The sequence below is a fragment of the Rhinatrema bivittatum genome, chromosome 2, assembly GCF_901001135.1.
Source record: "Rhinatrema bivittatum chromosome 2, aRhiBiv1.1, whole genome shotgun sequence".
NCBI lineage: Eukaryota > Metazoa > Chordata > Amphibia > Gymnophiona > Rhinatrematidae > Rhinatrema > Rhinatrema bivittatum.
The window spans coordinates 235,482,143-235,497,355 of record NC_042616.1 but is presented as its reverse complement, the minus strand read 5'-3'; the positions used below and the strand labels follow the sequence as shown (position 1 = coordinate 235,497,355).

General features: G+C 39.0%; 1 protein-coding gene across 3 annotated transcripts in view; it reads left to right on the top strand.

Moving 5' to 3' along the window:
- ZNF385D (zinc finger protein 385D) overlaps positions 1–15,213 on the top strand; it is a 931,570-nt gene that overhangs the window by 238,084 nt on the left and 678,273 nt on the right. For all 3 annotated transcript variants that reach the window (XM_029589293.1, XM_029589289.1, XM_029589292.1), the window contains exon 2: positions 3,635–3,777. Coding sequence is in view for 2 of the 3 variants with exons in the window: in XM_029589289.1 (XP_029445149.1) it covers positions 3,635–3,777 (143 nt within the window). In the remaining variant the exon portion in view is untranslated. The remainder of the gene's footprint in view (positions 1–3,634; positions 3,778–15,213) is intronic.

The following is a 15,213-nucleotide window of genomic DNA, read 5'->3' as shown; positions in this document are numbered from 1 at the left end:
GATTTTAACAGAACAAAGGACTACCTAAAGAGTGATGGTAAATGGGCCCCACCTTGGAGAAATACTCAGGGGTAGCTAGGGACGATCTCATCATGCTGTTGACATGACAACCATTGTAAATTATTCTCTAGGCAGTCACGCACACTAGAATCTTCCACAATATTGTATGTTATCTATAAAAGAAGGATCACTTCCTGTATACAATGAGATGCTGGTGGTCTGTTTGTCAGAGACATGGCATCAGCATCTCCCAAGAATACTTATATTGATCAATAAAAAATTATGCTTTCTACAAAAATCTAAGTGTTCTTCTATCCCTGGATATTTAAGCGTAGGTTGCGCTTAACAGGTCCCTCATTGATTTTCCAGAAATGAGCTGAGTTATTGCATTCTGCAATAACTGCAGTGCTCTCAGTGCTATGGCCAGAAGATCTATGTACAACAAATTACAATAGTCAAATGTAGGCATTATCAATGCTTGAACCACTGTATGAAATTCAGTAAAACCCAGTAATTACATGCATTGTGAAACAGCATGCGTACACTTAGTCACATTGGGAAGAAGGGGGATTTTCAGATGAGAAATCTAGTCATATTAATTATCATTAACATGGCTAGATGCCTTTGAAAATTATCCTTATAGAGCGGGCACCATTACTGTTAGGGTAGCAGAGCTTGATTTTGATTAGTCGTCAAAGCTTAAAGTCATCCCATATTTATTTTTTACAATTATAATCCCCTTGTCCTCCTCTTCTGTAATGCAGAAGTGCACTTGGGTGCTGCAGAATGTCAGCTAGCTTGCTGCAGTCCTTGGGGCTCTGTAAGTGGGGAGAAGCAATAGCTTTGTGATCCATGGGGTCAGAACAAAGACACCATACAGGAGAAAACATCCACCATCCATATCAACAAGTGTTGATCTAAAAATATAGTTTTATTGGGATAACTCTTGAATGATAACCAGTTGACAAAAATACCCAAAACATTTCTTGCTTGTTACATCAATGAACAGAAATCCAAATAGTCAAATAAATAGTTCATTAGCAAGTAGGACTTTCCTCTGACTCCAAGCCTATATCAGGATACTCCCAGGGATTTAATCTGTACACACCTTTCTGGCACCTGAATCAGGCTGATGATTTCTTCCTTCACCTCTGAAATTCTCTGAATACACAGGGTAGATCTCCTGCACCAGAATGAGATCCTTAGTAGCTTTCCAATTAGTGCTCTCCTGACAGTTCACTCTGGTAGAAGCTTCTGCTGCCACTCTCCTGGGTGGGTGCAGAATATCTTCAGCTACAGAAACACACTCCATGAAGATTACCTGCCCCTGAAAATATATCCACTTCTTCACGCAACACAGATCTGGATGACTGCCAAAAGAGCAAGAAACCTGGGATAGGTTTTCCCCTCAATAGGAATCTTAGCAAGATTCCTGTGTAGAACCCCTCATGTCTATGCCAAGAATTACTCCCTTTCTTGTAGCTCCAGTGACTCTGACCTCAAGCCCTGGATGACTTCTGAAAAGAGAGTCCAGAAATGTCTGTACATTCACTCATATTCAATTTCTTTTCTTTTTTCTTAATCATAAAAAAATTGCATTATAGCACATGACCCAGTATTATAGAAAAAGAGAGTCAGTCAATTTCTATTCAGTTTCACTAAATTTCAAGCACTTTCCAATGGTTTCTAAAAAAACATTACACCTCCTTTGTTATCATTTCAGTGTGTCTGGGTAGAGACACATGCTTTACTAGTAATAATCAGCGCTGTGCATTTCTTTTGAAACAACATGAAAAAGCACAACAAAACACTCGTCATTTCAAAACAAAATGAAAAGATAAACCCAGCAACATTAGTTGGATTTTCTTTCTAATTTTGGAATGCAGCCCCTGGCCTACTGCCAAAGCTCCTCTCCCTCCCCCAACATCATTGCAATAAAAAGTTAACCTCCCACTGGGGCTGTCCCCATCTCCCCACCCTCCTCCTAAACATCCTACCCCATCCATGGGATTAAAGAAGTCAAAATGGGGCAGGAGCACATCCTAGTTGCACTTGGGCAGCTAGGTCCTGCTTCAAAATGGTGCTGGCCAGCTCTGAGTCTGGCACCATTTTGTTGTGCAACCCTACAACAAATGGTCATAAAACAGAATTTCACTGACCTCGGTGCTGGCTGGAGCCATTTTAAAAGTGGGACCCAGCAGGGCAGGAGCGACTGAGGTTCACTTTTGCCCCCTTTTGTCTTCTACAACCACTCGGATGGATATCCAGAAGGTATGGAAACGGAGAAAGCCCAATAGGGGTCTAATTCTTTTATAATGGTGGTGCCAGGGGAAGGGAGCATGCCTGGAGGGAGGTGAGAACCTTGTCCCTTCCTTGCCTTTTCTCTTTTCTTTTCATTTTTTCACTTTGGTGTTTGTTTCACTTAAATGAAACAAACTGAAATACACATCAAACAAAATTTAATTTTTTTTTTTTTTTAAAATACAAACAAACAATGAAAGAAAACACAATTTTGTTCAGTTCACTTCCCTGCTAGGAAAGTACCTTTAGACCCCCTTACAAAATGAACAGCAGTCTTTAGGAAAGTGGCAGTAAGCTTGAGTGGCAGCACTCATGGCCTTTGAATGTAGATATGTCCATTCCTTTGTACATGCCATGGATGCCTACATGTCTGATGTTAAGCATTATTCTTCTAGAAAGCAGAAGACATGGCAGACATAGGTCACTTTCCCAGTGTGGCTGGTGAAGGTGGTGTGCAAGCTCCCTGTTTCCTCCCATAATAGCATATTTCAAGGCAGATCCCTCTGCGTGGATATGAGTGTGGTAGGCATGCCCTTTGTCGAGTCCTACAGAATATATTATGCAGTACTGGAACCTTTAGATGAGGCAGATGAAGCTCCAGTTCCCACTGCCCTTACCATTGCTGTTCTGTGATGATGTGGTCATTACTGCTGTGAACTGTCAGGCCATGAAAGCATTGTAGTGGTTGACTTGTGAACTGAATTAGAGGAAGGAGTGACAGTTTCATACTTTTATGGGCAGGAGTGGTATCAGCAATTAAAAAAAGATAAGAGTGCAAAGACGGAAATATGTTTTAAAGGGGAGGAGGAACTTGGATACATTTGTCTTTCAAGAATGCAGCTCCTCATGCTTTGTTTGTTGCTAAGCCATTATTTATTTTTTTATTTTTTTATTTTTACTATTATATAGTTTTTTATATGTGTTTTGCTGCTGTTTTTACATTATTTCCTACATCGCCAGGTCTTGTAAATATTTGATAGAATATGTACATGAGAACATTTGACAAAAGTGCTGTTAAAGTTATTAGCTTTGTTGGTCAATAAAAGTGGTTCCTGCTTCATATGATGGGTCAAAAGATCCTTGAAGCTGGAAAACATGTTTTACATTAAAATATTTACTACAGGAGTATTTAACTAGCATACAGTAATAAAAACTAAAGTGTTGCTGTTTAATTTTATTTGGTCAAAAGAATGATAGCCTAAGAGCTGTCTTTGCAGTTTCAAGAATTGGAGGAACAGTGTTTTTTGAAATGGGAAAACTCACTCCTTTAAAGTTATCGCCTTTGTAAATGGGTTTACTTGTTTACAATACCTTTTCTTTTTTTCTCTTTCAGGTGGTAGCTGCCAGAGCCCTGCTCTTCCAGCCCTGGTGCGTCCCCAGCTAGCAGCTTTGCAGCCACCTCTGGATATTAAATCATTCCTTCCCTTTTCCCTGGACACTGCAGCAGCAGTAAATCTTTTTCCAAATTTCAATGCCGTAAGTACTATATTTCTGGATATCCCAACTCAAAGCTATTTGTCTGGACAGAATAAGTCTTTTTTTTTTGTTGTTGACACTACTTTGAACTTGGTTACGATAGTGTAAGTCTAACCATACAAGGCTCCTGAGTGACCGCACTCTCTAGTAGCCATGACCGATTCATTTAAAGAATGTGGACTAATCTATGGGTGTCGCTTACTCCCTTTCTTTGTTTCATTTTCTGGCTTATTGCTCAAAGAAAGATTATTATATTGTGACTAGTTCATTCATCCTGTTAAGATTGGCCTTTGATAATAGTTTAATTTACATTTTACATGTCTAAGGTTCAGATTAGATCTTCTTTGGCAGGACTGCTGATTCCTTTCTCTGCAACAGAGAGCATCTCAATTGGATGTCTATTTTTTTTTTAGTTACCATCATTCTGGCAGGAAATGAATAATTCTATTTTTAGGCACAGAATGCTATCCGCCTCACAGTACTGCATAATCATATAGCAAATGAAGGGAGAACGGTAGTTACCCATAAGAGTTTACAATCTAAGGGCCCACTTTACCCCCTCTGCTATTAGCTTCTGCAGAATTAATGTCTAGGCATATTCAGGTTTTTTCCAAATAATAACTACCATAAAAAGAGATATTCAGGATGATCAGAAAGATATTCTGCCTGGCTGGTTCCAGCATAGATAGTTGAGGCAAGAAGATATAGTAAAGTGTACTGGCTGTACACACTGTTTTACCTCTGAGCGTGCACACATGTTTTATGGACAGATTTTACCCCTGATGCAATAAGGAGTTTTGTATGCAAAAAAATGTGTGTACAAACCAGCATAAAACTATGCACACAAATTAGAGCTCCACCATTTAAATCCCATGTTAATGAAGGCATTAGCTCTTGCTCCCTGATACAGAGATGCATGCAGATTTAACGCATGGTTCCTTGACACTGGAAATTTAACTTCTGATTAAACTGGAGTAAAGTTTAGGGATGTGCATTTGTTAAAAAGGAATGCAAACACAGCATTTAAATGGGCCATTTTTGGTTTATTCTGAATGGAATTAACTGAAAATGGCCTCTGACAAAAATACCCAAATGTTTTGGGGCATTTTCATATTTGTTTTTAATGGCTTCCCTGAGACCTTCTAGCACCATCCTGCCCCCCAAAATGCCAACTGGGGCCCTCTACAGACCTCTACAACCCCTTTCCTGCCCTGCAAAAGAAGAGGTGGAACCTGGGCCTATCCTGCTGGTCTTAGCCAAGCTTAGCTGGGAGACCTTCCTAGCTCCCTCTGACCCCCATCTGCCTCCTGGAAATATTGTATATTCTGAAGAGGTCCCCGGCCTTCATTTACCCTTCTATGGCTACTCCCTGCAGTCCAAAGAGCAGGAGTGCTCCCCTGTCACTCCTGCTCTTTGGATCACAGGAAGCCCCCACAAAGGGGTAAATAGGGGCGAGGGTGTAAGTGAGGCTTGGAAGGGGCCATTGGGTCCCCCTGGTTGGGCTCAACTAAGAGCAGTCAGGTAGACCTGAGCCCTGAGTCTTCTTTTGTGGGGTAGAGAGGGCTTTGGAGACTTGGGTTGGCTTTTTCAGAGAGCGGGATGGTACTAGAAGGCCTTGGGGAGGCCTGTTTTAATTCTTTATTTGGGGGGGGGGGGGCTTGGAGGGGTTTTAATGATTTTTTTTTGGTTAGGTAAATGAATCAAACTGAATAAAGCATAAAACAAACTGACCCCCCCCCCAAAAAAAAAAAAAAAACCAACCAAAAAAACAATCTCAAAACAAAAAAGAAATATTAAAATATTGGGCCTGCTCATCCCTTGTAAAGTTGCTCAGGTTAATGTTAGTCTATGGGGGTGAACCCAGCGTTTTGGTGCCAAAAGGTCTTGTTCTTGGAATTTCTGTGAACAACACACAGTTCATGTACAAATTAAGTTTTCTGCACATAAAGCATGTTTTATGCACAGATGGTTCATATGAGGCTTCAGTTTTCCACTGCTACTATTCTTAGTGTTCTTGGTTGATGTATTCAATACTATTGTGAATTGTCAGACTCTAAAAACATTGAAGGTGTATTGAATCTTCTGAGTAAGTTAAAGTTATTCTCTGTAATCTCATGAGCCAGTGTACACTCCCAGGCAGGAGAAAGAGTCATCAATTAAAGGGAAGATAGAGATAAGTCAGGAAAAAAGGTTCTATTTTTTTGGATATGTTTGCTTTGAAAGACTGCAAATATCTCAGCTTTATAGCTTATAATGGCATAGAAGGTATGTTCTGTTTTTTTAACCCTCATCCTCTATCCTCTAAAAAGGACATAATTGGGATCCATTCTCAGTCCAAGAGGAGGGGGAATAATCACTTTAAGGTCCACTGATGGCATTATTTATCTCTTCTCAATAGCCATGAATAATTCACAGCAACACAAGCAAATGCTCCCAAATAATTATCTTTACTGGAAAATGATGATCAAAAGGTAGAATATTTACAATTATATGGCGTCCATCCAATATGCTATTGACTGATTAACTCTTTACTCCCCATTAGAAGGTATACTGTTATTAAACAAATTTAGAACTGCTAAAGGGAAAGCCTGCCCCAGGCCAGGAAACAGACTCACCTTCTGAATAGTAATACAGGGGTTCTCTGCTTGAGCTAAGCAGCTTTCACTTCATTCCTTGTTACACCTTTACATTCAATAAATGAATGTTCCATAGTTCACAATGGGATTTCCTCTGCTTTCCCAGATCTGCATTTACTGCATACACTGACAGTTTCCTCAAAGACTTAGCATGCCACCTCAGGTCTCGGCTTCTCTCCGATGGCCCCTGAGGTATATTACTCTTTCTTTTCAGAGCCTACTACCACCTACAGCTCTGTCTCTGTCTTCTCTGACTACTTCCTGACACCACTAGGTGTCCTCCCAAGTACCTTTCATCTTTTCGTCAGTGGCATATGCATTTCTTTTGCTTTGCTACTTTAGGCAAATAAACTTTGTATGTGTGTGAACATGTATTTGCATACTTAAAATTAATATTATGCACAAATGCAAATGTTTTGTACATAAGCAAGTATTTTACATGTGTAAGTAATAAAGTGAAATAAAATTAAATTAAAAAATGCAACAAAATCCCCAAGAAAAATGAAACAAAATGGAATGAATAACATAAGAAAATAAGAAATGCCATGCTGGGTCAAATCAAAGTCCATGGAGCCCAGCATTCTGTCTATGACAGTGGCCAGTCTGGTTCCCAAAATCCCAGCTGATCCCAAAAAGTAGATCTACAATATTTCATGCTTCTCACTCCCAAGGATAAGTGTTGGCTTTCCCAAGCCTATTTGGTTAATGATTATTTATGGAATTTTGGGCCAGGAACTTATCCAAACCTCTTTTAAACCCTATAAGCTAGTTGCCTTGACTCTGGCAACAGATTTCAGTCTGATTGTGTATTGAGTGAAAAAATGATTTTGTACAATTTGATGAATATCATATTTTGATAAATAAAACTGTTGATTGTTAGCTTCGTGGAATGTCCCTTGTTTTAGTATTATTTGAAAGGGTAAATAATCATATTCTACCCCTCTCATGATTTTATAAACTTCTATCATATCCTCTCTCGATCATCTCTTTTCTATGCTGAAGAGTCTAACCTATTTAGCCTTTCTTCATAAGGGAGCCATTCCATTTGCTTTATCATTTTTTATGCCCTTCTCTGTACTTTTCTAGTTCCACTATATCTTTTTTGAGATGGGGTGATCAGAACAGCACACAAAACTTAAAGGGCACCTTAGGTACATTCCTTTCCAAATAATTGTTAACATTCTGTTTTCTTTTCACTTTTCTTAACCACCACCATGCAGTGGAGATGAGGATTTCAAAGTGCTGACCACATAGACTTTGAGATCCTTTTCCTTGGTGGACAATGTCTAATATGTACTCCAGGACTGTGTGCCTGTAGTTGGAATTATTTTTCTTTAGGTGCATCACTTTACAATTGTTCACATTAATTTTCATCTACCATTTAGTCTCCTAGTCTTGTGAGGTCCCTCTGTAATTCCTGACCATCTGTACTGTTGAACAACTTTAAATCATTTTATATTGGGAAAATTAGAAGAAATGTATGATTGAACATCACAATTGCTTAAACTGTAAGAAATTGGAAGCTCTAGTTGTTGCACACTGTCTTTCCTTGGGACATTCCTTTGAGGATTTGACTTTTTCAATTTTGGAAATATCTAGATATAGTGTACAAGGGGGTGCCTACTATAATCTTCTACATTCTGAACAGTCTGAATTTTTAAAAATAAATAAAAAGCTTGGAATTATAGATTACAAATGGTTTATCTGCTTGGTTTGAATAAGGATGTTAATTGGAGAGTGTTCATGTAGTTTTTATTTTTATCATTGATTTTGTTCTAGGAATAGGTTCCCTGTGTTTCTGATCAAGTGGAGTTATGATCGGATGTTAAGATGGAGGTTTCTGATTGGGTTGGGGGCTGGGCTGTTTATTTATTTATACAATTTTTGTATACAGTTGCACAGTCAAGTTCCATCGCTACGGTTTACATAAACATAAGAATTAATGCAAAATATCAACTACTAAAATTTGACATATTAAAAATAGCATATTACAGACAGTTATAAAATCTAAAAATCATAAAATCTTAAAATACTTCTAAAAATAGGTTATTTAAATAGCTTTTAGCATTAATAGCCATGTTGAAATGCATAGAGAAGTAGCATTCTGTCAGAAATTGATTAGTGATTGGGGTGGTTACTTGAAGGCTTTCTGAGTATTTTAATTTTTTTTTTTTAATTATTATTTCTTCATACTTATCCCCTGAAGCAGGCAAAGTGCTGCAGAAATATTGTGGTGTCAGGAGTGCGTGTATTAGCCATGTCTCATTTCATGAGTTTCCTGTTGATGCGCTAAGTATTGTTTATTCTACCAAAAAAAAAAAAAAAGAGGCATGTTATGTATCATTTAAGTCAAGTATAATTGTCACAGATTGGTAGATGATTTGCAGTTAAATGCTGTTCTATGATATTCTGTCTAAAGCCCATTGCAGGCATAAAACAGCAGATTCAAGCATCAGCATGTCCCATCCTTCTGATATCACGTTGGAGTATACTATAGAAGAATTTTATAAAGTGCTATTCGTTTCCTTTACTCCTTTGCCATCCATTATACTGAATGTGAAGGATTTTACTCGTTCTTGATCTTGTGTTATGTTGCTGCTGTATTCTCTATCATTTTCTGTGGTGCAGGGCTATGTAAGTATTTGAGAGGATATTTAAATGAGGGGAGGTGGTGATTGAAGTGTAGTCAATCTATTTTGCATACCTTTCAAGTGTGGTCATGCTCTGATGATGCTCTGTGTGCTTCTTCTGCTTTATTCCAGATATTGCTAATGTCAGGATAGTTATTTTTGCAGATCTGAAAAGAAAAAATAAACCTCATGCACATTTCCATGAAACTGAAAATTTAGCATACACTAGAACTTGGGAAAGGCCTAAAACCCTGCATAAAAGAAGTCATTTTGGATTTTTCTAGCTGTGCAGGATCTTTAGCACCCATTTTCAAACTCAGGATATGATTGCATTTATTTGCCTGACCCGGTGAAGACAATTTTGAAGGAAATTTTTCTAAGTTCTGAGAAGGGGATGAAGTGAGCCCTAATGGAATAAGAATCAGGGACATAGGTTGATAATGGGAAAGAGATTATGCACAAAGATAATCAGTTGTTCAAGGCCACAAATAGCCATGTAATACATATGTGGGGTTTATTTCAATTTAGTTTTGATTTAATTTATTTTTTGATTTATATTCCACCTTCTGTGACTGGACATCCACTTCAAACTGGATTGCATGCAGATACTGTAGTTGTTCAGAAAACTTAACATTGTTAAATGCAAATATTCACATGCCATAGAAAAAGAAAGAACATGCATGCATGCTAAAAGAAGCTCTGCATGTCTTGGGAAATTTGTATTAGCCCCTGCTCAGAACCACATAATACATCATTCTCAGATTCAAAGTAACCATGAGCCTCATTAACCTTTTCCCAATAACTAGAGTTGGCTGCCTGATATCACCAACATCTGGAATTGGGTTGAGGAAGTGTTCTGAGTATGTTCCTGCCAAGATGTTAACATGAAGTAAGAGCGAAAAGCAAAGAAACATTTTACCACACACCACTCATTCTATTTCCATATTTAAAAGGTGTTATGTCATATAACACTATCTACTATCCATCACACCATATAATCCATCTACTAACCTTTCTAACATTTTATCCTTCGAAAACTTGTAAACCGTTATGATGGCGAAACCGAATGACGGTATATAAAACTGGATAAATAAATAAATAAATTAATTCAATGGGGCCAAATAAAATAAAAATGGAACTATATAAAAATATATGGCCACTTTCCCTATCTGGTCCTCACACAGGGGCTCATGGCCCAGGGCAAGACCCTTGACCTCGCGGTGTTACCACACAGGGAGATAAGAACTCTTTCTTTCAAGGCCCTTGGGGTTTTTGTTTGCTGGGGCTCTTCTGCTTATCAGCCTAGTCTAAGTACACAATATACCTCTCAGACTCCAGAAATGAAAAGTTCTTTACTGGCACCGATAGCTGCTAAAACAAAGTCCAAAAGAAATGATACAACGATGGCTAGTGAATCAAACAGCAATACAAAGTCTAAAACATCCCAAAACTAAGTCTAGGTCACTTTCAGTAGTAATAACACTGCCCTCCCGAAACAGTTCAGCTTTTGGTACTGGAACCCTCCTCCCCTGGGTCTTCTGAAATATCTTCTTTGAATGCTGTTCTCCCCATTTTAACAGCTTCCCCATCTCTGGTGAGCTTCTGGCAGCCTTTTCTTTCCACCAGGACTTCTTTAGGCCTCCTTACTAGGTAGTTTCCTTTTATCAGAACTCCCATCAAGGACCAAATTCTCTCTCACCATAATTTCTCCCAAGTCCGAAGAAGAATATCAAACACCTCTGCTTCCTGGTAATCTCTTCTCCTCTTCAAATCTCTTAGGATTCCCCCTATTGAACCCCAGGACTATTTTCCTTCTTGTAAGTCCATGGTAATGTCAACCTTGGGCACAAGTCCGCTTGAATGAACAGGAATCCTTTTTTTCCAGACACTCCTCAGTTATGAGAAGGTCCCACTCCAAGTACTTTCTCTGTGAAAGTTAAGACCCCACTGCACCATTCCGTGGGAGTTGGCACCCTCAGACTGTGGTTTGCAGACTGGCTTCTTCTGGTGCTGACTCCCCTGATACTCCTACCGCATCACATGGGTACAAGAGTTTTATTAAACCAATGACCCCTCCCAGTTGGCTTTCTTAAACATCCCTATCTATGCTAACCTCACTAACAGGAGCAGGATCTGTTGAGACCACAGATTCTAAATCCTAGGGCTCGTCCACAAGTAAAAGACAGATCTGGGAATCCCCTTACATATAAATATAAAATATACTTTAATACTTACAGTGGATTTGCTGAGAATTTTCAACCTTCATTGCACACTTTGGTTTGTCCTCACTCCATTATAACCACTATTGCACATCAACAAGGACCATTTCCTTTACAAATGACATATCAGCTCTATGCAGAACTAGGAGGATTAATCTTCTACTTTTTGATTTTGAGGATACAATGGGTCTGGCATCTGTAAACTGTATAGCACAGAACAAACTATCTAAAAGGGCAGGATTAGGAGACTGAGGAAAGAGCATCCACTGCAGGCATTCTCAGACTCATATCATAAAGAAGCAGTGAGCTATCTCATGAGAAGTACATATGAAGGGAGAGGGAGAAGAACCAACATGCATCAAAAATATTACAAAATGTACAACATGTATCCGTAGAAAACTATTCACAGTGTATGAAATACAATGCATGTACAAGTGATTATTTATCACACAATTCAAAGATACAAGAGTGTTCATTATTAATGTCCAGACTGGAATAATCCAAATTTTAATATACAGATAGGAAATGTTTGGACAGATTGCCAGATTCAAGGATAATTTTTGCATCTGTCAGTAATGTTCCCAAGCCACAAAGTATTTTGTAGGTAAGTAATACTTCTAAAGAAGGGCGAGCAGCAATCTTGATTAATTAATCCATGTTCTATTTTCTTGTCTATGGCATGTAATATGTTTGGCCCGAGGTGTCTTTGCAACATGGTTCTCAGTAATTCAGTGATGTGTTTACATTTAAAGGAGAACAAGCGTGTGTCCTGAAAAGTCAGGCTTTTCTGCAGTCCATTCTTGTGTGTGTGTGTGTGTATGTATGTATGTGTGTGTGTGTGTGTATGTATGTATGTATGTATGTGTGTGTGTGTGTGGTATTCAAATAACCCCTACCATTGAAAACTATGCAGGAGCATTTGACACATATTCTTTCCACAAAATTTCAAAGGCAAACAATCTTCATTATTTCCTTTTAAAAATTAGCAGCTGCAAAGAGCATATGCTAAAAGAGTCTGCATACATTGCACCTTGCAGTGAAGTGCAGTGTATGAAAGGACATGAGTGATATGCATGCATGTTGACTGATGTTAGAGAATTGATTGCATATAGTAATTCGACATAGACAGACTGTGTGAGTGAACAATATTTACTAATGTAGTCTAGCCGTGTGTCTCTTCTGATTTCCCTGCAGTCCTGGGGATTCGTAGAATAGTATGACAGGGTTCTGTGTATTAGATGAGATGAAAGGGTTTTCCTTCACGTTGAAAATGTGTAAAGCCTCCATCTCCAACCTATCTCCAAACTCCCTGGGTACAATGTTCTCCAAACGAGAGGCCCACACAAAAGAGGGAATTGCGAATGCACAGTGTCCCCTCCCTCATAAACACCCTTCAGCTGCAGTTCCCTGACTGATTTTTGGGCTCAGGGCTGCCCTGTGCGGCTTCACTCATTTGTAACCTAGAAAGTGAGAGAGAGGGAAGGTAGAGTGAGTGGAACAGGGGCGGTTCTATAATGAGGCAGGGTTAAGGCAGCTGATTCAGGCGGGAGAATTTTGAGGCAGCAAAAAAGGCCACTGTGGCGTCTCCCTCACAATACCTGCCCCTGCTGCGGCTGCCGACTCAGGTCGGTGGCGGCAGTAAAGAGGAGGGTCGCTGCCATGGGCTGCCGCCGCCGGAGGACAGGCTGGTGGCCTGGAGGAGGGAGGAGGGCCAACAGCATGGAGGATGGAGGAGGGATGATGACGACGCCAGAGGCCAGGCTGGTGGCGGCTGAAGGGAGGAGGGACGGGGCTTAGAGTGAAGGGGCGCTATCTCGTCCCTCACCTCAGACGGCAGATTGCCTTGAGCCACCCTTGACAGGAAGTACTTGGGGTGGGGAGAAAGTAAAGAACTAGAGATATGTGAAGGGTATTGAGGGTTCTCTGTTTTTGTTTGGGATGAGTTGCACTGGCAACTAATTTTACTGGGGATACTCTGATAGAACAACTAACTTTTTTCTATTTTATCTCCAACTGTATAAACTTTTAAAAGTGTAAAAACCATTCCCATAAGCTATGTAGCAGTAGTGATACACAGGCCCAGACATACGTCATACTTAATAACGAGTAAATATATTGGCTCTTCTTATATATATATATATATATAGGTAAATAGACTTATGTGAGCATGTATTTGAGCTGAATGGAGTGCATTAATGGAGTATCTGTGGTGGTTCCTCCCCCCGGCATGCTTTGAATATCTTTTTTTCGGGGCATGAGAATATTTTCTTTTTTAATTTTTTGGGGGAAAATATTTCTTACATATCTGCCTCTAAAATTGTTGCCACTCAAGCCTTTGCTGAGGTTTTCTTTCCAGAAGTCAACACAATTTTACATGAATTGAAGCAATTGTGAACAATGGACTTGTGATTTAAAAGCGCTGTAGCATGGAGTTCTTCCTTATGCCTCTGTACATCTGCAAATTTTATTAATGCAATGTACTCTTCTCACTATATTTACTTAAATATGTAAATACTGTAAGCATAAAGGGCAGCCATTCAAATGAGTGTAGAATATCTTAACCTTCTATTACCTTCAAATATCTAACAAAAAGCAGCAGCTCATAAAGGACTCTCTGCAATTCCTTGAACTTTTTGCAATCACGGTGGTGCTTCAGATATAAAAAAAGGAATAACAAGCAGACTGATGCACTGATATTGTGGAATGGATTGTTATACCCCCTGCCCCTCCCCCTAGTCAAGGATCAAGGAATTGAACAATTGACTCCTGTACAATGCTATTTGTTTATTTCAGAATCAGTTTTGTCCGTTACCATATGAATAATCATTTCATCTGCCAAAGGATTAAATTTGAAACAAAAGGGATATTCAGTTGTCCCTGGCAAATCTCCCTTAATGGCAGAGGCAGCCAATGAATTTTTACCTCTTCAAACCACATTCACTTGCATGACGTCTGTCTGTGAGAATACTCTGCAACGGACTATGTCATCCTATTCACCTCACTCACCTGTGTTAGATATATATGGGGAAAGTAATATACAGTAGATATAAGCAGCAGCACTCAATAAAAAATGCAGAACAGCTGAAGAGTTCAGTCTGAAATGGGAATACTTTTCCTTGACTAAATGTCCACTGCACATTTGATGCAAAGAACTTTTGTTTTCTGTCATGCGGTTTTTTTTTAAACATGGACATTAAAACTGCTTTTTTTCCCTTGCAACCAAAGCAAAAAAAAAAAAAGTCTTATGTATTTTATTTCACTTATTTATTTTACTTTTCTACATATATTTTTAAGAAATATTCTTATTCTCCTTACAATTCTAGCAGTACATTAATCTTGAAGAAAACTGGATTCTTTGTAGGCTTTGATATCTTTCATTATTTGGTATCAAAACCAAAGAAGGGACCTACAGTATGTGAATCTGAAAGCTCATGCACATCAACATCTTTGGGTTAGTCAAAGTAATGACATTTTTCCTTGAAAAACAAAAATTAAAATACAGTGCTTCTAGATTTCAGGAAAAAAAAACCCCAACTTGGTTATCTTGTGATAAGATCTGAAATGCGACACTCTTGTAAAGTAATGGACAGCCAATCCCTGTGAGATGATCAATGCTCTTGTACAAGACACTTACACAAGGGGTTGCCAGTTCTGGCTGTTGAAAGAGATACGTTACTTCTCTGCATTCTTCCCTATGAATCTCATGGAACACTGGGATAAAAGTTTCAGAAAAGATTTAACTTTCTCACCCTCATAGATCTCTGTATTTCTATACACATGCCTGTTTCTTACTGAATCTTGTTCATAGTAAAGCAGGACATCACTTGACATCATTCATGGAAGTCTTCATATAGCAGTTTACATACAGTATTCTAAAAGCCCGGCGCGCATAAAATTTGGGGGTTACGCACGTGGCCGGGATTTTCGAAAGGGCCAGCCACGTGCGTAACC